The 24,567-nt window shown below is 43.7% G+C and overlaps 1 protein-coding gene across 1 annotated transcript in view; it reads right to left on the reverse strand.

Annotated features, from left to right (window-relative positions):
• Positions 1 to 24,567, reverse strand: part of RGS9 (regulator of G protein signaling 9) — a 714,724-nt gene that overhangs the window by 201,160 nt on the left and 488,997 nt on the right. Inside the window, exons 10-13 of the mRNA XM_085617281.1 lie at positions 18,015 to 18,044; positions 16,324 to 16,385; positions 13,462 to 13,575; positions 10,376 to 10,491 (exon numbers count right to left, since the gene is read on the reverse strand). Of these exons, the coding sequence (XP_085473407.1) occupies positions 10,376 to 10,491; positions 13,462 to 13,575; positions 16,324 to 16,385; positions 18,015 to 18,044 (322 nt within the window). The remainder of the gene's footprint in view (positions 1 to 10,375; positions 10,492 to 13,461; positions 13,576 to 16,323; positions 16,386 to 18,014; positions 18,045 to 24,567) is intronic.

Raw genomic sequence — 24,567 nt, forward strand, 5'->3', positions numbered from 1 at the left:
ATCCAACCATCCAGATTAAAGTGGTTTAGTATTTTCAACAGAGACCTTAAAACAAGCCAAAATAGTATAGGCATCTAAATTACTTAGTAACTTATGAAATCAAAACATACAGTACAGTGCTTTCTTCAAACAAATTTCATATATTATAGTTTCTTAAGAATATGGTTCCACTTGCACACTAAATTGTAACAAAAGACATAAGGTCCCAGTAGAAAATGTATGTTATACTTCAATCTTTTGTTGGAAAAACTACCACGATTCCATCATTTTATTTTGCTGTGCTTGTCGGGGTGTGTCTTTTTATTGTACATTTCAATGTTGTGTACTTATTTATTGATTAAGAGTTTTATAGTGGAGACTAGATCCAGGCGGTGACACCCTTCACATGAGGCCAAGTTATAATGAAGAAACTGCATCTAAGATGAAAACAAGTAAATAAAATAGGAAGAGCAAAAACCCCACTGTAAAGGTGAGGTACAGATTGCACAAGTTCACAAAAAAAAAAACAGAGTTGCTAAAGCTGTATTGTTGGAAATGTCCATCTTTTGCATGGTGTAACCCTAGATATTTTGTCTTGACTGTTTCAGCAGGCAATAGTACTCTGCGAACTTTCCAACTGCTAAACAGAGGTAAAGTGGCCTTGCCCCCCCCTTTCAACATGACAAAATTGACAAACTCATAACTGGCATATTCAACCTACCGATAAGACTCTAGCATATGGTGCCCAAAGTGTTCCTAGGGTTTGTAAGTTAAGTGTCACAAGTGGACTGCAGCACTCATTGTACCATCCACTGAAATGGCATCGAGTAATTTGCCCAATGCCTCCTTTAACCTACCTGCAACAACCCTGGGCAGTTTTCATAACATCAATTTACCTTCACTCTTTGCCATTACCCCAGAAGCACTCTTCTCACTTCAATCTCTATAGAAATCCGACTCAACCCCTAAGTGTTGCCCACATAACCCCCTGACACTGATAAGCTTGAGAGTGGAGCTTTATTCTTCCCGAATGCTCCAGCACAGGACAGGTGGAGCCATCTCATTACACTGACCGACAGGAGGTGGTAGTGAGCCACTACAGCCACGGCACCAGTAGTGTGCAGCGGCCACCACACTTAGCTCCCTCGGAGCCAAACTACTTGTTTTGTTTGGGGAAGTGGACATCTCACCCCAGACCTCAAAGGCACCTGCTTTGTTTGTCTAGCTTGTTATTTCTCAGTATTCTTGCTTTGCTTGCATGTTCACCCATGGACGACTGATGTCAGATTAGCTGAAGGGCATCACTTAAGCCATGGGACATGAGGCGACCTCAAATCACTTGATACAAATAACAATCCTCTTTGGGACAGAGGGACGCATAGCATAATATGAACAACTATAATCTAGACGTTATATAATTCAATCTAGTTGTATGTACAGTTTTTGAAAGCCTAGGACATAAATTGGCATTACTTACAATCGACGCATTCAATGAAGGCACAGGCTTGCCTCTTTTTTAAAGCCTCTGCGGGTTTGTTATGTTACGGAGACTTGTAGAGCACACTATCACCCGGGAGGGTATCCAGGTACTGGCATATACTTTGGTACAATTATCCACCACAGAGTTCGACCACGGGTCTGTCTTCTTAGTGGATATGTACTAGAAGCACCCATCTCCATCATAGATAAGGCACAGTATCTAAGCATCAACTTCTTTCCTGTACAATGAAAGATGCTTGTTTGACGTACATAAGGGCAACTGACAGCGACGGAATTAAAAGGCTTACACATGATATCACTGGCCAAAGCCACATGACTCTGGGCTAATCAGCGAAAGCGAAGGACAAAGAGAGAAAGAGTCGGTGCCAGTGTGTGTTTGTGCCATTCATTTTACAGCGGTTATATTTTTCTTTTTTAAACAGAAAAATTGAATGCTGTCTCTGAATGTGGCCACTAGATGGTAGTGTACACCACGGCTCTGGCGACAAGAACTAAATCCAGCTTGTAACCTCTCATGACTAGCCTCGTTTTCTGGTGAGAAAAACATTGGCTGTAAATTGTTAAAATAGTCCGGGAACAGAAGCCATTCTTGTAATGCCCCAAGGGAGATCTGTTCAATATGTTATTATTTTAAGTGCTTTCTATAGCTAATTTTAGAGGTGGGTAGAGGTACAGGAAGAAACGTATATTTTTAGGGTTTAGGGGTTGGTAGAGGTAAATGGACATGGGGGGGGGGTGGCATTTTAGGGCTATGGGGTAGAGATAAAGAGAATAAGGGTAGTTTTAGGGTTTAAGGGTGGGGGAGGTAACGGGGAGTAAGGCTGTGTTTAGAGTGTAAGTGGAGGTGAAGGGAGGTAAGGGTAATTTTAGGGTTATGTGGTGGGTAGAGGTAAAGAGAGGTAAAAGCATTTTAGAGTTTAGAGGTGGGTAGTGGTAAACAAATAAGTCACCGTTAAGTAAAGCAACACTTGAAAAGTCTACATTTATTAAATATAACTTAAATCTACATATATTACCTTCCTTATACATATATGCCTTCTATGTGCTTATGTAATTTTATAATTATTTCTTTACTTCTAATTCAGCATTTCCAATGCACTACCCTATATCCCACCCTATACCTCTCTCAATATATCCTCCACTGCCACTCTCCAACTCATCCCAAACCTCATTCCACTACTGTGATCCCCAAAATAACTTCCTTCATCTACCCTCCTTGCATCATCTAAAACCTCCTTTACTATTTAGATCTTTTAAACAAGCCTTTCTAAATTGTTCCCTCTAACTCTTCCCTCCTCCACCTCCCCCTACTGCTATGATCTCCAAAAAACACTTTCTAGACCCTTCCCTCTTCTATCCCTCCACTATCCTTTTCAATCCAACTAACAGACTCAAATATCCACTGCTCAACTTAATTTCATATTTCCAATACTAATTTCCAATTAATCCTGTTTGGGTTCCGGTGTAGCGTGCTACCCGCTGAAAAGCGCTTCGACGCCTCATCAGTAGTAGCAAGCACTATATAAATGCAACCCCTTCCCTCTTCTATCCCCCCACTATCCTTTATCAATCCACATAACAAATTCACATGCTCATAGCTCAAATTCATTTCATAGCTTCCTATACTAATTCACCACTAATCCTCTTTGGGTTCTGGAGTAGCATACTACTTGCCGAAAAGTTCTTCAATGATGTTTATAAATACTTTAGTATTACCTCTATGTTTAGAGCCTGAGGCAAAAATAGGACCTTTCTACTAGATGTAAGACCAGGCCAAATTCCACACTTTATCAGTTCATATCTCCTGCCATTGCAGTTGTAAATTCCTTTAGAGGTGTCCTTTGTTTATCTGACTCCTGGTATTTCACAGCATAACAGACTGTATCCATTTGAAACTGTTCTGTATCTTCTTTTTACTATGCATGCAGTACACAAACCGAAAGCTTCAATATTTTACATGTGTTTTCACAAGTGGACAATTCTTCAGAACACATTTATTCTGTACTCAGTTTCACAAATGGTTATTTAATAAAATTTGCCCAAGAAGAAAATCTGCCTTTATCATGCTTAGTTTTCAGCACTTGTAACACTTTTTTATTTCCTTCTTTCTTCATTTCTTACGTTCTTCCTTCTGTTGTGTGTTTCCTGCATTGCTCATTGTCGATTTGCCTGTGCTATCCTAGTGCTGCACGTTGTAAGACTCATTTCTTTGCACATGTTACTATATGAACACATTTGCTTTTGTGCCACACTGTATTTTCATACAGAACCTGCATATGTTTTCATTTTCTGTTCTTTTTCTGTGATTTAGTCTGAACACCACAGACAACATCAAACAACAAGCCCCTTGTTATTTTCTATGGTCAGGCACTAGCACCTAGACGTAATATTAGAGCACAGCTGCTGTTTCTGAGAAAACATGTCTTGCCACATACCTGAGGACAGGTGTTCTAAAAACAGACACTGAGCAAAGGTCCTGAGACAAGACTGCTGTATTAGCTGAGATGCAGAACGTCCATCTATGTATGCTAAGGTATGAGGTCCATCAATAATCCCAGAGATCTTTGATATATAATCAATTAGCTTGATTAGGAAGGAGGGGGGGGGGTGTTTAGGCTAATCTGTCTTTTAATATGACTGGACTTTTCATGGTACAGAGTTTGTTACCCATGCTAGCAATGTTTTTAATGTGTATTTGTTTTCTAATTGTTGGAACAAATACTGCATTTTAGATTACGTTAGTTTAAATAAATATTCTAAACTTCTTTTGTGTCTCTTGTTTATCTTATTGTGGACAAGTACGAGTGAGAGAGTGAAAGGGTGTGTCCTGTTACCACGAACCCTGAAAGGGTCGAGAGCGTTGTGTTCTGGGATGCCAATTTCACTTCTCTCACTGGTAAGGTTAGGAGGGCAAGTGAGGCACTATGACTAGTCGGACTCAGGCTCATAAATACTGAGGTGGTATGGTGACTCAGTCCGTACTTGCTGATGTTCTATGGACCCAAGCATAGTCCTGTTCCAGAACAGAATCCCTGCTATACTTCTTGCTTTGTCTCTTTCCTTCTTTTTTGCTTTCTTTTTCTCTGGCAATTTTATAGTAGCAATAGGGTGTTATGCATTTCCTAAGGAAAAGTACTGAAAGTAGGCAGCCCGGTGTTAAGAACTGAGGAATCAGATGAGGGGCATTTGATTGCTCAGGCGCATGAGCCCTCACACTCCCAGATGGGTGTCCTGCTTCATCAAAGGGGGTGCTTCTCATCGGGCTGGTGCTGCAATGCCTGATGGACACCCACAAGGGGGCTCTTTGCTGGAGATCTTTTCTTTTATGCCATATTTGAAGTGTGGTTCTAAGTGTATGTGCTTTAACGTGTTTATTGGTATGAAGGTAAGTGAGCTAAAATAGTATTTTTATTAAGTGGGTCCTCTTATCTAGATTAAAATCAATAGTGTTGGCTGAAACCAGAGATGATGCTCTGTGTCAGCTCATAAAATAGTGCATAAGTTGGTCGACTTGTTTCTTTCCGCAATAGCCATAACCGATCAAAGGCAATTCATTAGGACCAAGCTCCCAATCTACACAGTGAGTGGGAATATTTTAATGATATAAGTGAGTATTTATTAAGTCTGGGTGGTTACCTCTGCTCCGCCATTGGAGTTTGAGGAGTTTTTAGCACTCTGCACTTTGCTTGAAGTGCGAGGTTTTGCAAAAACTCCGACACCCGCCAGGGAGCGGAGTTTACTGCAGTCGTCCCCAATAAAATGCAATTTGCCTGACCTTAATATGGGAGCTCCTCTGGACAGGCTTTTTCTGTGCACAGTTAGACATGTGCAATAGTTCTCCTCACAGTTCTTGCCGTTAGCTGACTTCCTCCAGATTGAATCAGTGGAGCGGGAGCGGACAGCGGAGGCTTTCTCTCAGTGTCAGCATGCAGCCAGGATTATGATGGAGGAGGCTGGAGTCTGGCAGGCTGCACCTTCGTACCCCCACGTGAAGGTAAGATGACCGTCCTGCTGGGATTGGGATGGACTGTAATGCTTTAATTCGGGAGTGGGGTGGTTGCACTTGTTCTGAGCGGCACGCACTTTTGCATACGAGCAACTGCTTCATTCTAGCTGCACTCGTATCCGGACCCAGGGTTTCCCAAATGTAATGCGCTTCAAGTTCTCAGGGGCATCTGGGACCTACGCTACAGCCAAGCAAACCAGCGTTGAGTTTCAAAAATGTAGCATTCAAATTCTACTGGTATTTTGTTTTCTTTACTGTGAGTCACTCAACAGTCGGTGACTCTTGTTGTCCTGCTGGATACGCAGTCAGGTTGTGTGCATTGCAGTCGTCATAGTTTAGTCCGTTTTTCAAGGTGAGCCAGGCTGTTTGGGACTGAACGCTGCTGCATCCTGCCCCGTCATCCCAGCAAATAGCCTAGGGCTGGCGCGTTTGTTTACAGTGCAGTGCTGGTTTGCGTTTACCAGTGTGTACTCAGGTGGCTTGATTGCCACACAAATGGCATCGCATTAGGTGGAAGGGGGAGCCGGTTTTGGAGTCCTCTGTTGTGGTGGTATGGTTTCAGCGAGCTCCCATGCCAGTGGTTCAGGACAGAAGCACGTTTGAGACCCATTGAGGGTCGATTGAATTGTTCAAGCGTGTCCTTCGTGTAAGGGTTGGAGTGCCGGGATTGGTGGCATAATGATGGCAGAACAGCAGCATGTGTGCCATTTTAGGGATGACTAGGTGCACAACAGGGTTCGTGACTGCAGAGCGGGTCAGAAGCATAAATACAAAAGCAAATGTGAAGGCCTGCCCTCATTGTAATTTTCAGTAGCCAACACTTCCATGTACAAGTAAATGTTTCAGTTGTATACTAGTAAATGCAAACTTGTTGAGGCTACAAAATCAGCAATCTGGTACACTTGCACCTAAGATCACAGCAATGGAAGGAATTCATTTGCTGAGTCACATTGGCTATGTGTGTTGTTGTGCAGCTGCTTATCTTAATGTCAGTTCCATCGGGTGCAATGAAAGGATGGTGTGGGGTGGTTGTGTGGGAATGTTTCTAGTTCCAGAAAGCAGCTCTTATTGACTATGTGAAATATTTTAGGAGCAGGGACTGCATTCAAATCAAGGTCTTAAATTGAAGCTCTCAGTTTAAGTTACTCCGTCAGGTTGCAGAAATCCGCAGAATCTCACAGAGTTTTTTGGTAACTCGCGTAATTCTGCGGTGAGAAACTCCGAGACCTCCGCCCAGGCTTAATATTTATCCAATCACTACAGTGAAATTAAAGCAAGACGCATATATTAATACCTTCAGGTGGTGGTAAAACAACGACCCAAAAAGGAATGAGGGTGAACACCCTCGGGTGGATGCAGAGGCCACAGTACATTTTAGAAGGCTGGAAACACAATATGCCCTGATGTGAAGTACAGTTAGTAACCTACCCCATCTCTGCCACCTCAGAGATTCTTTCTCTCTGGCCTTCACTCTTTCCTTCTTTCCATTTTTTTCTTTCTTTCTTTCTTTCTTTCTTTCTTTCTTTCTTTCTTTCTTTCTTTCTTTCTTTCTTTCTTTCTTTCTTTCCTTCTTTCTTTCCTTTGATTCCATCTTTCTTCATTTCTTTCCTTCTTGCCTTATTTCTCTTTATCTTTCCCTCTTTTTTCATTCTTTCTTGCTTTCCTTGTTTCTTTACTGCTTTCATTTTTCCTTTTTTCATTCCTTCTTGCTTTCATTTTTCTTTCTTTCTCTCTTTACTTTTCTTCCTTTCGTTCTTTCCTTTTTTACCTCTTTCCGTCCATCTTTTCTACCTTTTTCCTTCACATCAGGCCTTCTCTTTTTATTTCCTTCATTCCATCCTGCTTTCTTTATTTTTTCTTTCTCTTTAGCCTTTCTTTCATTCATTCTTTCTTCCTTTCTTTCTTTTCCTGCATTCTTTCTATTTTGCCTTCTTTCTTTCTTTCTCAAAGGCAAGCTGCTGGCAGAGCAATTGGCTTTTTAAATTCTGATTTAACCAAGACCTTTTGATTTTACTAAAATTATGTGTATGATATAGTTACGTATATGTGTACTGGCCCAGACTTCATTAATTTGTCTATGGTTGTGCCATTCAAATTTTTTTCTCCAATCCCATCAAGAATAAATCAAGAGGCAAAACATCAGCCCACTTCAGCCATCGGCTGACTTCACTATGAGTTATGCATGCTGCCCTTCACAATGAGCACATCCACACACAAAGTAGTTCCCTTCAGTGCCAGGGACTACTATAGTAATGTGTGCCTTTTTGAGACCAAAATATTTTTTTTCTTTAGACAATGTTTTTTTTTCTTCAAATTAACCTACATCCTGTGTCATCCTGAACAATAATGTTTTGTGAAAACCATGACAAAACAAAACAAGAATTACCAAAATACTGGCTGACAATGTCAGATTTATTGGCTTTGCCAATGAATATTTCAAATTAGCACTACAATGTTGCAAAGCTCTTGATATTTACTTACTTCCAGCCCATATCCTAGTGAGTTCTGGGGTGGTCAATTTCACAAAGGTAGTGGCGGTATATATCAGTCACACAGCTCACGGTAACATGGCTAAATATAAGTCCATTCTATAGATGTGAAGAAGAACAATTATACTATACTGGGTGCTACACCAGACTATGCTTTGCTACCAGAGAGCGCTTATAAAGGGAAGTAAAAGGACCACCTCCCATAACATGACTGAAGTTTGTTGAGAGCACACCGAACAGTGCATATCAGTACAATAATAATTGGGAACAGGGCCAATAGATATGAGGTAATCCAATGGATATAAACATTAAAACTTCACAGCTGAAAGTAGCAGGACTATTTACGTTGATATGATGGTGAAGTCCAGTCAGTGACACAAGTATGATAGATATGTCAGAGTATTGAAACCAGATAACAGTAAAAAAGCTGCTAAAGATGACACATGTTTTTAACACAGAGGACTTTTTCAAGACTGAGGAATTGAATGGGATTATAGGTAATTGGAGTATCTTCATGTAAGGTTAATACTGTTCTCCTGTATCTTCTAACTAGCTGCTCAGCCAGTGTGAGAGTTCCATGTGGAATGTTGATGTGACTGGAATGTTGGAATGTTGTGGTGTGAGACAGTTGAGAGGATGGGCTGAGCAGCTAGCAGGCTGCTCCTGGTGGGGCTATTCTATGGACTTTACTAACTTAATAAATACGCTTAAGATCTATCCTGGCTACGTCTGCTGTGTCACATCAACCTATGGAACCAGGTCACTTCAATTGGCGACGAGTTGGACTAAAGAAACTGTGCGTGTAACCTGAACAGACTGGTGTGTAACTAAATTTGTGTAACTTGAAGAAATTTGAATTAAAGAAAAGAAACTCCTCATTTGGCGAAACTACCTGGCACCGTGAGCCCCACCAGTGACCAAACACCGGTCGCCCAAACCTCTGTGTGCCAGTTGGAGTGAGGAGTGGAGCTGCAAGTTGTTCACTAGTGCAGCACAGAGGTTTGCCTCAGTTCAGTTTCTACTTTGAGGTGTTGTGTCCCTGAACCGTCTTGTGGATGTCTTCGCGACCAAGTATGGTGTCTTTAGAAGGCTGCTGGCTGCTGGTCCCTGTGACAGTCGTGTAAGAGTAGTACCTGCAGTCTCTCTGGCGTGGGGGGCCAATTGACGATCGTGAAGTGGGTTTTTGGGGAGTTGTCACCGGAAGAGGTGTCTCTGGTGAGGAGTGCTACTAACCGCAGATCCCTGTGTGGTACTGTCAATCCTGTTTACACCTTGGAGAAGAAACTATGCCACAACAAATGTCTGCAGTACCACAAAAACGTTTCAGTGCTACTTCAAACATCTACAATTCAACAAGAAAACATTAAACTCACTCACTAACACCAACCTCCTCTTTTAATAAAACACGAAAAGAACGGTAAAATCCCAAACAGAAATTGAGTAGACACCACAAAAGATACTTATATAAAAACGCAGAGAATCACAATAGAAAACAACTACAATTACTCTAGAAATTGAAGAAACATACAGGAAGAATCACTCCCAGAACAAATATACAATGGGTGGATCTCACCCATCACTAAAACGTAGGTGGGACTAAGACCCGCTTAAGATCTATCCTGGCTACGTCTGTTGTGTCACATCAACCTATGGAACCAGGTCACTTCAGTAATGTTAACTGAATGGATGTTGTGATGTAAAGAGAGGACCTTGAAAAAGGTATTTCATGTAGTTCAAAAGGTATATGTCAATGTGCTGCAGTAAAGGTATGATACACAGTACAACCTGAGGAGCGATGGCGTACAGAGAGATGAACATATATACAAAAAAGGAGGGTGTTCCATTAGTCAAATTTCTCGTACCTTCATTTCATGTCAATAATCCTTTCCTTTTACCCATCGACACCAAGAGGTCTTGTGTCAGGTGTGGCAGCTGCAACAAGTCCTGGCTTTCAATTTAACACCAATCTGCATCCTCAGACTTGTGGTTTCAAATTCCCCATAGTTAGTATGGGTATAAACCTCTTTACATCTAGTTCTCTAGGTGTTAATGTCAAAGACAGACAAAGGGTATTACACACAGCATGGGTCCCTCTGGCTGCTATGACTATGTGTGGATAAGCGTAGCTACAAGCTTTCTCGAAGCGTATGGACTTTAAAGGCAGCTGGCTAGGGGACTTGGGCCATTGTATGGTCAATGTACTCAGGGACTCCTCTGGCACTTGCAATATACTTTTTGTTGGGGGGGGGGTGAGATGTTATCCCATGTAAACAATGAGCCTGGCGATGGTTCTGTAGCCTTAGGGAAGTCTCTTTTCAATAGCCTCTTTCTCCAGCCCATGCACACTCTAAACATATTTTCACAGTGAGCTTCTCAGTGATCCTGAAATAGGCCAACCCACCACTGAACTCTTTCTTGAGGAAGAGTTGGAAACTCTGCCGTCCCTTCGGATCTCGGATCAGCTCGCTGAAGTTGAAGGCCCAGCGTTCCACACGCAGCTTTGTTGGAACTTCCACACTGAAACGAATTGCAAGACAATTATTTCACTGCCACAATCATCTACTCTTCACTATGTGTGCTACATTTACAGTCAGAGCCAAAGTGTGTAAAGAATGTGCAATCCCCTGTCTCTGGCTCCCACTGTGATGCAGTGGGATACACAGTCTCAGTGTGGTTGCCGTATCAAGATGGCTGACTGCATCATGAGATGAGAGATTTAAAAAAAAACCTCTATTTGTATTCTAGGGTTGCAAAAAAGTCATGCATGTGTACACAAAGGAGCAGATAAACAGAAAATGATATAATAGAGTTAGAAAGGTTCCATGAATCTAGAGACCTTGTATTCCCTTTAAAAAGCGAATTCTGGCTGTGACATTATATTCTGGTCTCATATATTAAACTACAGCATTCATGAGGGTGTGGCCGACCGTCAAGAAGTCAAAACTTTCTTCTTCATTGAACATTTATTCAACCCTTGGAAATGTCATGTTTTGGCACCCTTTTGGCATAGTGGTGACTTATTAAAAAGCTTCCTGCAGACTTAGCACTAGGTACAAAAGTAACAAGCTTTAATTTCACTGTGGTGCGCTACAGAGGCCATAGCAGGCACCAGGCGATTTCCCGGTGGGCCGGAAGGGTGGGATCCGGTGTTTGAGCAGTGGCAGTCGGTTTTGTTACTGGGGGCCAGTCTGCAGCAGTGCTACAATATTGACTCCCTGTAATAAAAGCAGCAGCAGTGCTAAAGAGGCTAAGAGCAGTGCTAAGAAGGCAGCACTTCTTCTCCCTAGCAGCCCGCCAGGCCGGTCCAGCTGAACTTCCAGGGCTGATGTGTGTTCCCAGTCTGGCCCTGGTGCGCAACAAGCCATAAAAATCGAGGCAGAAGCTATTGAGAAGGTAAGTGAAAATAGGCTATTCTTAACCCTACATCTATGTACCTTGATGATATATATTTATGGTGAAGGTACATATATGTGGAGTTATACATAATAAAACGTTGCTTACCTATAGAAACTTACCTTCACAATAATTGTGTCCTCAATGTTATTGACACGATATTTTGTTCTACAATATTTCTGTTTCTGATATTCTGTCTTAATGCAGAGTAAAAACTCAAATACTAATCCACTGAGACTGAACTCACCTGACAATAAAAGTGCTTCATTGATGGTTTTATTAATTATAGCACTGATCAACTCACCTTCTCCTCCAACCAAATGTTCTTGAGATTTTTCAAACTCCACTAAAAAAAGACAAAGACACTTACACATATGTATTCTAATCTGTCCTACCAGGCAGGAGGAACCTACTACAACATTTACCTTTCCCAGCCACCATATGGGCCCCACGAAGGACCTGATTTTCATAGAGAAACGTCACAGACAAATCTCTAACCCCTTCTGATTGCATTGGTCAGACCACTTCTTTACTCCTTTAAAATCCAGACATTAATGCACTCTTCCCATGTTAAACTGAACATGCAAATGAACAGCGTGAAAACACATTGACAATCAGCACTGGCGAAGTCAAATGGCCTGGCTTTAATGCCAACACATGCATGCATGCACACTTATGCAGAGAATATATGTCTTTGTCTCTATTCAACCTGTATAGTTCTGTGCCTCCTCAATCTATGTCCATTTTTTAATCCCCCAAGCTTCTAGAGCTGCTGCTTTTTCCAGTTCCCCTGGCTTGCGGTGTTGGTGGCATGCAGCACCGCATCCTTGAGGTACAAAAAACATGTCGCAGCCACAGGAGGCAGAGAAAGAGGGAGGTTGCACAGAGATATGTCCCAAATAATCTTTGCACATTTCTGAACCCGCATGTTTTCATGCAATTGAACATTAAAGCCAGAACCATTGGCTTTACCACTGGCTGTTTTTCTTGTGACGCAAGTTTTTTCGGTGGTTCCATTGAGTTGCATTTCTTTTGCAATGATCATGGATGTTAGGGTCCCACTTCCAACGTTTGATAGCATTTGAGCTGTCAGAAAATTACATTATGCACAATAAGAGGCGAAAAGGCTTTAATGTGCCCTTCTGTCTTTATAGTTTATTCAATGTGATTTATTGCCAGGGTGAATATAGTACACATTTGCTTATTTCACGAGATTAACAAGAGATATCAAACTTTGCCTCTGTAATTGCTTTCAGTGGAACATACATCTATGAAATTAGATTCCTCAGTACTATACACTTTTATGTTAAAGGCCCTATTGTGTGCAGTGCAATGGACAAACAAACCAGTGTGTACCTCATGTCTGATTGTACACTTATGTATTTAAAGAGGGGGTGGTAGTTAAAGAGGGGATGAGTACCCCAGTACCAAATGTGAGAAAGTGCACGGGTAGTTTAGATTAACTATACCGTATCTTTTTACCCTATTTGTACATGGGTCTTCGGGTTTAAGAGTTTTCTGTTTTATCTCAGAATTTTTAAAAGCATTAACATTTAGCGCACTGAGGCATTCTCCTTTCCCAAATAATAGTTTACATCATTTCCTGGTATAACATTGCTTCCAAATTATCACATAGCATGGGGTTATGCTACAAGTGTGACATCACTGGTAAGAACAGAGGTAATGCCATATGTGTGAAAACGATTTGTAAAAGGCCACTTATAATGAAAATTCGTGCTTTAAACTAGGGCTATCCAGAGCTGGGCCAGAACAGCCAGACCCAGTCAGAATCTCAAGATAACTATGTAAATAGTTGTCACTTAGATTCAGTGGGGCAGATTTGCAAGCCCCTTGCGCCACTTTTGCGACACTTTTCCCATGTTAAAAGTGACGCAAAAGTGGCGCAAGGTGCTTGTAAATAAGCCCCAGTGTCTCTACATGTATCGTATGCTGATATCTAGAAAATATGGCATCGATCCGGCCCTCTAGGACCTATATTAACCTATGCAACTGCTAAAATTACATGAGGAAACACAAGGAAAAGAGTAGATTCACATATAAAGGAAAGGAATCTGTTCCTGTGACGTTACTCACAGCTTGGCGTTGAGCTCCCAGAACATGCAGTCATCGGTGATCCAGGGGTTGCTGGGGAGGCACCCCGACATAATGGGGTCGTGGCCGTAGTACTGCTCGCTGTACTTTAATATACTGGGAAAAGACAAAAAACAACATCAGACACATACCACACGTGCAGATCGCGTGCTTGTTCCACACCCAATGCAGGAAGTGAGATCAGAGTGAGCCGAGCTCCACCACCCTGTAGGAGGGTCGGGCAGTGGTGGGCTGCGGCCACTGCCTCGAGGCATGACATGTTAGTGGTGATCGTACAGCACATCAGCCCACCCTGGACACCGCTCCACCTGATTTGTAATCGGTCCGGAGTGTGGTGGGAAGACCCGACAGAGGGTCACAGACCAGGGCTCCCTAAAGGCTGGCTGGACCCCTACTGTACGCTCAATGAGTGGATGGTGCCTTCCTTATCTCTTTGCGTCAGGCCCGCATTGAAGAAGCGCCCCTATCAAAAGAGCCTGAGAATATTTGCAAAGTTGCCTGCCATAACACGCCACATTACCTGCCAAATGAAGGCACTGTGTCGGATGTTTACACGACAGTCGTGAACCACACATCAAAGATCTGCGAGCATTTCCACATTCTGGAGCGCACATCCATCTGCTCTGAGGGCAGCCTCCCGTCTTGAGCACTTCAGAAGAGAGTTCAAAGCTTCCTCTTTGACCAACAGTTCATGGCTGAAGGTCAATGATTTCAACAGCATCGTATGGGTCTATGTCTTCACCCACACAACCGAGCCACTGGCTAACATAGCAGTATGGGTCTATGCCTTCACCCAAACAACCGAACCACTGGCTAACATAGCAGTATGGGTCTATGCCTTCACCCAAACAACCGAGCCACTGGCTAACATAGCAGTATGGGTCTATGTCTTCACCCACACAACCGAGCCACTGGCTAACATAGCAGTATGGGTCTATGTCTTCACCCACACAACCGAGCCACTGGCTAACATAGCAGTATGGGTCTATGTCTTCACCCAAACAACCGAGCCACTGGCTAACATAGCAGTATGGGTCTATGCCTTCACCCAAACAACCGAACCACTGGCTAACATAGCAGTATGGGTCTATGCCTTCACCCAAACAACCGAGCCACTGGCTAACATAGCAGTATGGGTCAATGCCTTCACCCACACAACAGAGCCACTGGCTAACATAGCAGTATGGGTCAATGCCTTCACCCAAACAACCGAGCCACTGGCTAACATAGCAGTATGGGTCTATGCCTTCACCCACACAACCGAGCCACTGGCTAACATAGCAGTATGGGTCTATGTCTTCACCCAAACAACCGAGCCACTGGTTAACATAGCAGTATGGGTCTATGCCTTCACCCAAACAACCGAGCCACTGGCTAACATAGCAGTATGGGTCTATGCCTTCACCCACACAACCGAGCCACTGGCTAACATAGCAGTATGGGTCTATGCCTTCACCTACACAACCGAGCCACTGGCTAACATAGCAGTATGGGTCTATGCCTTCACCCACACAACCGAGCCACTGGCTAACATAGCAGTATGGGTCTATGCCTTCACCCACACAACCGAGCCACTGGCTAACATAGCAGTATGGGTCTATGCCTTCACTCAAACAACCGAGCCACTGGCTAACATAGCAGTATGGGTCTAGGCCTTCACTCAAACAACTGAGCCACTGGCTAACATAGCAGTATGGGTCTATGCCTTCACCCAAACAACCGAACCACTGGCTAACATAGCAGTATGGGTCTATGCCTTCACCCAAACAACCGAGCCACTGGCTAACATAGCAGTATGGGTCTATGTCTTAACCCACACAACCGAGCCACTGGCTAACATAGCAGTATGGATCTATGTCTTCACCCACACAACCGAGCCACTGACTAACATAGCAGTATGGGGCTATGTCTTCACCCAAACAACCAAACCACTGGCTAACATAGCAGTATAGGTCTATGCCTTCACCCAAACAACCGAGCCACTGGCTAACATAGCAGTATAGGTCTATGCCTTCACCCAAACAACCAAGCCACTGGCTAACATAGCAGTATGGGTCTATGCCTTCACCCAAACAACCAAGCCACTGGCTAACATAGCCAGGAGGTCGAAGTCTCATATAGGTGTTACGATGCTTGTGTGCTTATATGTGATTTATAGACCTTGCAAGCACATCGGTGCTTATGTTATCGGATACAAATCACGTTCCATCCACACGCCCCAGCTTTCGACAGCATATATACGCTATGTGCCCTTATGCACTACGATCTCATTATATGCATTTAAGAACTGGTTTCAATGCAAGTTTTGCATGCCAAGAGTGCAAGATATAATTCATAACTGGTTCTTTCCGGTGTAGAAATGATATCTAGCACTTTAACCAAGTCAATATTTGCCTATCAGGTATACTAAAATATTGTGTAATGTTTCTAGTTCTTGTTTCAATCTATATGTCTAGTGCTCTTATGCAAAGTACCACCTTTGCATGCGCCTTCAAGTTGCTCACAATGCTTATGGAGTTGAAACAGTGGCCAGTGCTCTAAGTGAACCTATATATTTGTATTTTGTAACCCCTCTTTGGTATACCAAAGACTTCGCATAGCATATAAATAAATGAATACAAACCTTCATCCCAGTGTGACATGTAGTACTTCCATACTAAAAAGGTACTCAGTAAACACTTTATCGCCTAAACTCGATGTATGACTGTGTCATATCTACTAAATCATGTCTCTTTAATCATGTGTAACTACTTCCTCAAGAACTGCATAGTGCATGCATACTTGATAGGCAAACTCTGTAAATGAAATCATAAATGATAAATAAGTAGTTAAATAAATAAATACCCTCCAAGCGAGACGGAGGACTTCACGGTGGAGCGCATGAGGGAGTGCTGGCAGAACATGATCTAGGAAAGAAAGAGACGCACAATGAGTCCTTCAATCTCACACTGGTTCTGATTTTCAAGGCGTGACGCCCCTAGTGGCACGCTGGACAGTCTGCCCCTCAAAGCTGTCTGGAGTGTGTGAGGGTGGACCTCCTATGCTGCCCAACAGAGCCATGGGGGCAGAGGGTCAGCGATGCCCCCAGTAGTTAACGTAATGGTCGGTATCACACAGGACACCCTGCCGCAACAGCATACCGCTCCCCAAAAGGATCGGGCAGATTCCAGATGCTAGTGGTGCCCACCCCACACCTCACCATAATAGCAGGGGCGTAACACAGGCCCCCTCATCCCCCGCAGTGTGGGGGGCCCCCAAGCTCCAGGGGGGCCCCTCAACACTGCACTTCGGCCGGGGAGCTCCTGATAGAGTCTGGAGGGGACCCTTCCACGTACCTTGCAGGGGGCCCCCTCAATTATCGTTACGCCACTGCATAATAGCTAGCCAGCACGGGCAAAGTCAATAATTCAAGGGCTAAAGTGCCAATGCATGAAAAGTCAGATATGCAGGCGTGTGCATTCATGCATGCCTTAATAATGAGGAGTCGCCAGAGCGGAGAAGATGTAAAGCAGCCTTTCATGCATTGCAATGGAGGCAGAAGGAGACACCGAAACAGTCAAGCCTGTTACGCGGGAGAGGTATGCTGCTCTGGGCTGAGCCAAGTTGTGATTGACAAAGTCTCAAGCCAATGGCAGACAGGAACTGGTTAAAAAAACACAGTGATTGAATAGGTGACGCTAAAGACCCCTGTAAGTATTTTGGAAACAAAAGGTCGGTGTAGACAGCTGCTCTGTATAGTCAAGACCTAAAAAGGACTAGAGGAGACAGCGTGAACTCCACACCAAAGTAGCCTAGTTTGGCTGCAAGTAAACTAGATGGAAAAAATCTGACATAAGTTACCGAAAACAAATCTTGTTTAAGATAAATAATAACTGAGCAAAATGCATGATTTAAAATAATTGCTTAATATGCTTTTTTTGTGGTTGGAAGCAATTTGGAGTTTAACATAAAATCATTTACAACTTGTAATATATTTCTCAAAAACATGATAGGTGTTATATTAATTTAGATGGATAAGTGAGAAGGCCTTCTTCGCATATAGAGTTCCTTTCTCCCCGCGCGTGTACCCAATATTATAAGTTAAGATTTACCTCTCCAAGAGCCTCTTTCTCAACTAAAATGGGATTTCGTGCAAATATGGGCAAGAGGTGTGGCAACAAAAGCACCGGCCGCATGTACTTGCTTGATGTTCCCATGGACAAAAACTTGAAAAGAGAGTGCCCCGAATTACTAGGGTGGTACAGACGAAGGGCAAGGGAAGGAATACCTTCAATACCTGCGAGGACAGTAGAGGTGGTTTATTGTACCCAAGTCTGACAAGGTTTTTGCAGTTCAGTTTTGACAGAACAAAATGGTTGAATAGGAATTAAAATGGGAGCCTTGCTTGTTACAAAACTGTTTTTTAGGCGACTATTCTTGGACCCTTACAAGAGCAAACGTGTTTTTCCCATGTTGCAGATGTAATCTGTGTGATGCATGTTGCACGTCATGTCACATAAACTGGCACACATTTATCACCATTCTTCGGTACTTACTTCTCGTCTGTAAAAGTCGATTGTTTTTTTCTGCAAGACAGAGAAGCAGATGAGTTAGTTTAATTAGACTTTAGTTGCACCATCAAATAATCTTTTTTTATTCTTTTCAGCATTGTGCAGTGTTTCTATGTGTAATACATTTCTGTGTACCCAGGTTCAACATGGAATTTGTGTTATGCGGTTAACTTGAGAAGAATGAAGCTGTGATTTCAAATCCTGGCTGCACCACTTAGCCAAACGTGTGAGTGTGGGCAAATTACCGTGTTACCCTGTGATGCAATTGCTAAACTGAAAGCATCTTCCTCTGTCCTATGCCAGCACCTAGCGAGGTTCCTCATCGGATCCAGCTCTCCCTCCCTCACGTCACTCCACACTAACCGTGAAGCCTACACTGGGGGTGGCGCTGACCACTACTGATTGGTCAGGACAGGCCTGGCATTCAGAGCGCGTGTACTGCAGTCGGACTCGCGCAGTGCTTTAAATGGAAAAAAAGAGTGCAGGCACTCATTAGATTAAGTTAGGGGCGTGGCTAGTGGGCGGGGTGAGACATGATAGAAAACACTTCTATGGAGTATTAATTTTGCCCCTGCATTGCCCAGGACAGCGGTCTGAAACTTTCCATATGTGCAGATTAAATGGTACATATGCTAAGGCTGGTGTGAAGTACTTCTGGGGACAATGCAAGGAGCCTCTAAACCCTGTATGCAGCCGAGCCATCAACAGTGCTATCGGCACTTTCAGGCTAAGAATCAATGTGCCCCAGGACGAGAGAGACTGACAAAGCATCATTAATAACAAGCATTAGACGCATTTCTTTTCAAATACCTCCTGGGTGTCCTGATTTTCTTCCTCTCTGATTTAGTTTGTGTCTCACACACAAGCATACACACAACCAGGCAAACGCACACAAACAAGCAGACAAATACTCTGTCAATCTTCACATCTCTAATCTCTCGATCCCTCCCCACTCACTTCTCTCCCATTTGTATCCATTTCTCTCGCAGCCACACTATTTACCCCAAAGATATCCTATAATCCTCTATCACTCTTTCTATTTCTCTATTTCTAATTTGCCATCTCCGTGCCTCTGTTACTCTGTCCATAGCTGCCTCGAGGTCTTCCCCATCTGTGTCTGCTGCACTTACCTCTTCTGTCTATATTTTCCCCCATTTAAACTCTCCTCTGCTCATTCTGTTTCTGCCCCCTCACTCTTCAACTTCTTTCACCCCATTCTCTTTCCTCTTCCCTCCGCAGAAGGCCACACGGCCGGAGAGCGTGCAGTGGCAGGCAGCGAGCACTACAGGGTCGTGAGCACTGCAGGGTCGTGAGCATGCAAAGAGTCCAGCATGGTAGAGGTCAGGGGAAGAACAATACTGCCTCTCCCACCTCACCTGGGCTCCAGGCAGGCCGTGTAGGCCATATTCACCACCTCATCCCTGCCAATGTCCCAGCAGGTGGGGGTGGATTTGCAGAAGCAAGTGAGTCAGCCCTCAGTGGGAGGCCAAGCGGTTAAATGGCACTGTCACTTATGCAGGCTCGGTTCCCTCCCACCCATTCAGGCTGCACACATCACTGTGCCCCTGGCAGCCGATGTCCAATACACTAACAAGACGACCCAGCATAGAGGCCCGGCAGGGGGGCAGTTGAGGACAATGAGTGCTTCGGGAGCAGAGGCCCACTTACCCCTGCGGCAGGCCTCCAGCAGGCCGTTCAGCTGAATGATACAGACAGACGCCAAAACAGCCAGCATGCTGCCAAATAAATGGGCCCACACTGGCCCTCCGGCACCGGCCCTGTGCCCACCTTATGAATCAGAGTACCGGTACTCTCCTTGGCACTGGAAAAGTGCCGGTACTCAGCTGGTTAAAAATCAAGAAGTGCCGGTACTCAGTACCTGAGAGTACCGGCCCATTTAAAGCACTGGACTCGCGTATCCTTGCTGTGCCACACGCTGTGGTCAGGTGTCCTTAACCTGCATAACGGCGAGTCACGTGTGAGAACTTACCGGGGGAAGCTGGAAGCCTCAACTAACATGAGTATGGCTGCCACCCGCCTGCCCGCGGGGCATTCATACACAGGCGAGCCGCTGCCCACCCTTCAACGGCACCGGACTATGAGAACACTTCCCAGCTTCTCAATACATGGGCCCCTCTTTACTTTCACCCGGTCTAGTAGTGAAACATTAAGGTACTATTTACACACTTGTGAGCAGTTTCCGTGGATACCAAAATATAGATTATTGGGTGGCACTTTTCTTTTTTGATTTCTTCTCTTTGGAGAATTTCAGTGTTTTCATGAGTGTTGGATGAAGTTTCCAATATAAATTAAAAAGAATATACGTATGGCCAGCAGAGGGCACTGCGGTAAAACGTATCTGCCACATTTCTTTGTTCCTCCGTTCAACTATCAAACGCAGAAATACAGAATTCATAGGCGCTGGAAGTAGGAGCGGGGGAGATGGGGGAGACGGTGCGAGTGCTGGAGCACCTCCAAAATAACCATGCTACAGTCCAGAAGGTGAATGAGCAATAAAGATCTCTTTACATTTTGTTTTTATCTTGTCCAATCTGCTGCATGTTCAAAGACAGGTCGAATGTCAGACTGCGTCTTCCGCCAAATTACTGCTTATGTTTTCTAACATGAGATTGGTACAAAGTGACAGCATTTGAAGAAGTTAACTATGTGACAATCTGCAAAGGTACAGGGAGTGTGAACGGAAAGGCTGTAGGATGTCGGTTGAACACATTTAAATATAAATACCTGTAAATGAACTGTACAAATGGTTCAAATATATTAGCACTTTTAAACCCCTTACGATCAAAACAAATGAAGGCAGTTCATTTGGAAATCTGCAAGAGATATTTATCTGTGAAATTTGATTTCCAATATCACAAAGAAGAGAGACTAGGGAGAACAAGAGCCTTCTCTGACTCCCCTAACATACGTTACAACTCACTACACAGAGAAGAACTACACAAAATTATTAGTTGCAAGGTAATAGAGTAGTGACAAAGAAACAGTTATATCCCTCACTATCTAAAACCCAAGGGTATTTCTCAGAAGGAAAAAAACATTATTCTTTTAATACTGCCCTCACACACTTTGCAGTGTCATGCTTCATCATAGGGCCGCGTCGAACACCCCCGTGCAGACCAACACAGAGGGCGGAGCGCAATATTTTAAAGAATGAAGTATGTAGTGGTGAGGTTACAGAAAAACGGAAAGTGTCAACAAAGAACACGAATAGTGACAACAAAAACAAAACAAGTAAAATATTCCCTAAAGAAGGGACCACAAAAGTGCAGACATATACACTAAAACTGCCTAAGAGGGGACTGTCTTCAATTTTATTCCTGTCACCCCCTGGCAGGATTAAAAGTAATCTATCGGGATAATTAGGGGAGGTAAAGACCCCTAAATCCCTACTGCTTTGACCAACATGTTTCTGCCACCATCAAACGCTCATATGAGTCGTACTGGCATTCATCAGGGTGTTGGTCCCTTTATTTTCTGGTCTACCCCCTATTTGGGGATTCTTTACCTTCTATCAACAAACAGCCGCTACTGTTTTCGTCCTGTACTCTGGATAATTTTTCGAGAGCGAACAAATTTAAGGGTTTATTGGAAATTCTCCAAACCCGGGACCGTTGAGGGACCGTGGTCCTATAGTCACACTTACTTCAAAGACACACGGCACTAATAGTCCTCACATCGGTCCTCCATCGATTTGATTTCCACACATTATCATTTATGTGTTATATAGTATACTTTTATTAGTAAAATTGTATGTTTGCGCAAATTTAGTGGTCATTTCAATAGAAAATGTGCTGTCTTTAAATAACTGCAACACGCCATGCTTTAGTAATATATTTGCGACATTGGGATCCAAAATGCACCAGCAGCTACGATCACCCCCTCACCACCTTGCTGCTGAATGGGCGGGGCTCATTTGTTGCACTTGTCTTTAGTGTGATGCTTGGATTTTAACAGGTCCTACAAATTCAGTGACGCCACATGGATGGCAGCACTCCCGCTCGGAAATATGTTCCAGCACCACTGATAGAATTTGAAGAAAACAAAACTAATCATACAGCACAGAGCATCCGCTAGTGCACAACCAACAAGTGTTATTTTTGGTGAGCACCTTTATACGTATAGTGCTTTTATGTTATCAACCCGTGAGGGTGTCAGCCCCTCCAAGACTCAAAGCTTTGACCTGGAAATCTCCCACAGATCCTTTCAGCTAATTTGCTAGGTAAGGCTGAGCTAACATAACCAGTTAATGCGTATTCTGGGCATGAAGACCCTACACTGCTAGCAGGCTTCAACCCACCTTACTATTAGTATGGTCCTCAAGTTGGAGGCAGTCGCTTGGCAACATTGCCATGAGCCCTAATGAAAGCAAGGAAGATACCCCTCCCTGACCTCTGCCTTAACTCTCTTATACCCCAGTGGCCCCAGTGTCCTTGCCCCTGCTGCATTATTGACTTCTTGGGGAGTCAAAGAAATCTTCAAATTCAAAATAACCTCAGAAGTGATGTTGCGAAACTCAAGATCTCGCTTTCCCACAGTAGATCAGTCCTTAATTTGAGCCGGTGGTTTCCGGTGCTCAGCACCAGCACTTAATTGGCAGCACCAGTACTTATGACAGTCTGCCACGTGATGGGCTGTTTGTCTGATTTAGAGTGGGCATAACAGTAGTTGTTTACTAATTCAATTTACGTGAAAAATGATTAATAATTGCTGCCCATGCAAATCTTATAGCTTTGGGGGCCTGAAATAGTCTGACTTGTCACACTTGTAGGAGTCCGATGGTTAGGAGCTGGTTTGGTGCTGTTATTGATAGCGATAGAAGGGACAATGGGTGGTGCAGGCTGCAATGTCCTCCTGAAGAGGGCCCAGGCACTACATTATTTAATAAATGAAGCCCTGCAGTAGATCCACCTCTGGAGCGGCAACATCTGCCTCCAACTCACTGCTTACAAACATAGGAACCCAATCTACCTTGCTTACATTCAGTAAACATCCAAAAACTCATCTAGTATGACCCTTTTTCGAGTAAGATCCGTACACCCTTCTATCTGTCCATTCAGAGCTGAAAGGATGGTATGAATTCCCACTCAGGAGCAGAAATGACAGACGGATTTCCTACCTTCCTTCGCACACCAAACTAATCCCCATCCTGCCTCTCGAAAACTCTTCCATTATGTTATTACTTTACAGACTGGCTCCCTTTACTTTTTATCTGTCTCCCATCACTGTTTTGGATCCTCCATTGACTTGCTGTTAATCAGTATTTTATCTCCTTCCATGGTTATAGTTCTTGTCATTGGGCTGCCATGCTCATTGATTGGTTCCTCGTTAAATGTAATTACTCTTATTAATCACAGATGCCAACGCACAATTTGAGTATACTAAATAAATAAAATTGGGAGCTACTCCCTAGACTGGAGGGACAGTGCCACGTTTGACAAACTTTTACCATTTTCAGTCTTTAATTTATTATAGCTCACCCACACTCAGTGAGCTGTGATTGCATCTCTCTCTCTTTCCGAGCTTTGCTGTCTGCAGCGCATGCATTAGGAACAAATGATAGACAGAACACTGAACAATGCACACATTCACCCCAGTCACAAACATCTGGGTTTAATCCATTCTACTTTTGCTCACCACGCCACCCCAGTTTGGACCCAGCCATATGCAAATCAGTCTTGACCCTGTTCCTCATGGGAACAGCCCAGCCTGAACTGCCAAACCAAATCCTCCCTGGAACATAAACAAGCATCCTGGGACCGGTTTCGGGGCATCACCCCTCATCAGCCAGGCTAGCTTGCAGTAGCAGCCCATGGAGGGAGTTCCACGGGGCGGTGAGGCGGGGCGGGGGAGGGTTAGGGTGGGGATTGTAAACTCCGGCTCACGGCCGACAGGAGTAATGTAAAGAAATAAATAAATAAAACGAATTCCATTGTGCGCGCTGAAACACATTTGGCGTTTCAGTGCACGCAAGGAAATTCGTTTTATTTATTTATTTCTTTACATTACTCCGGTCGGCCGGAGTTTACTACCCCCCACCCTGCCCCTCGGAACTCCCTCCACAGGCCGCTACAGCTAGCTTGACTCCAGTGCTGCAGTGAGCACAGGACCCTAAGTTGGTAGGTTATCAGCACTCAGTCCTTTACCTTATTGTATATTCCCCAAGTTAGCAGGGTTTGCCCAGACGTGGGTCCCTTGCTCACTTTGCCATTGGACTCAAGCTAGCCTGTGTGCAGTACAGTTGATGGGTCTTAAGAACAATGCAGCAGAACTATCACAAAATATAATGAAATGAGATAAAAACTTGAAAAACACTAAATCGCTCCATGTTGACTACAGGGTAAGTTAATGGTATTTGCATGTTAATAATCTATAGTCTTATACTGCAGCTCTCACCAGTTCTTTGGTTGATTGGCACTGTTGAGAGATTTGGAAGTACAAACTTGTGTGTCGTTTGTGGGTTTTCTGAGCAGAGGTCTTGAGTGAGTGTGGCACACGTGGTTTGGGGGAGGTGAGAAAG

Source organism: Triturus cristatus, chromosome 7 (assembly GCF_964204655.1).
Source record: "Triturus cristatus chromosome 7, aTriCri1.1, whole genome shotgun sequence".
In the NCBI taxonomy this organism is placed as follows: domain Eukaryota; kingdom Metazoa; phylum Chordata; class Amphibia; order Caudata; family Salamandridae; genus Triturus; species Triturus cristatus.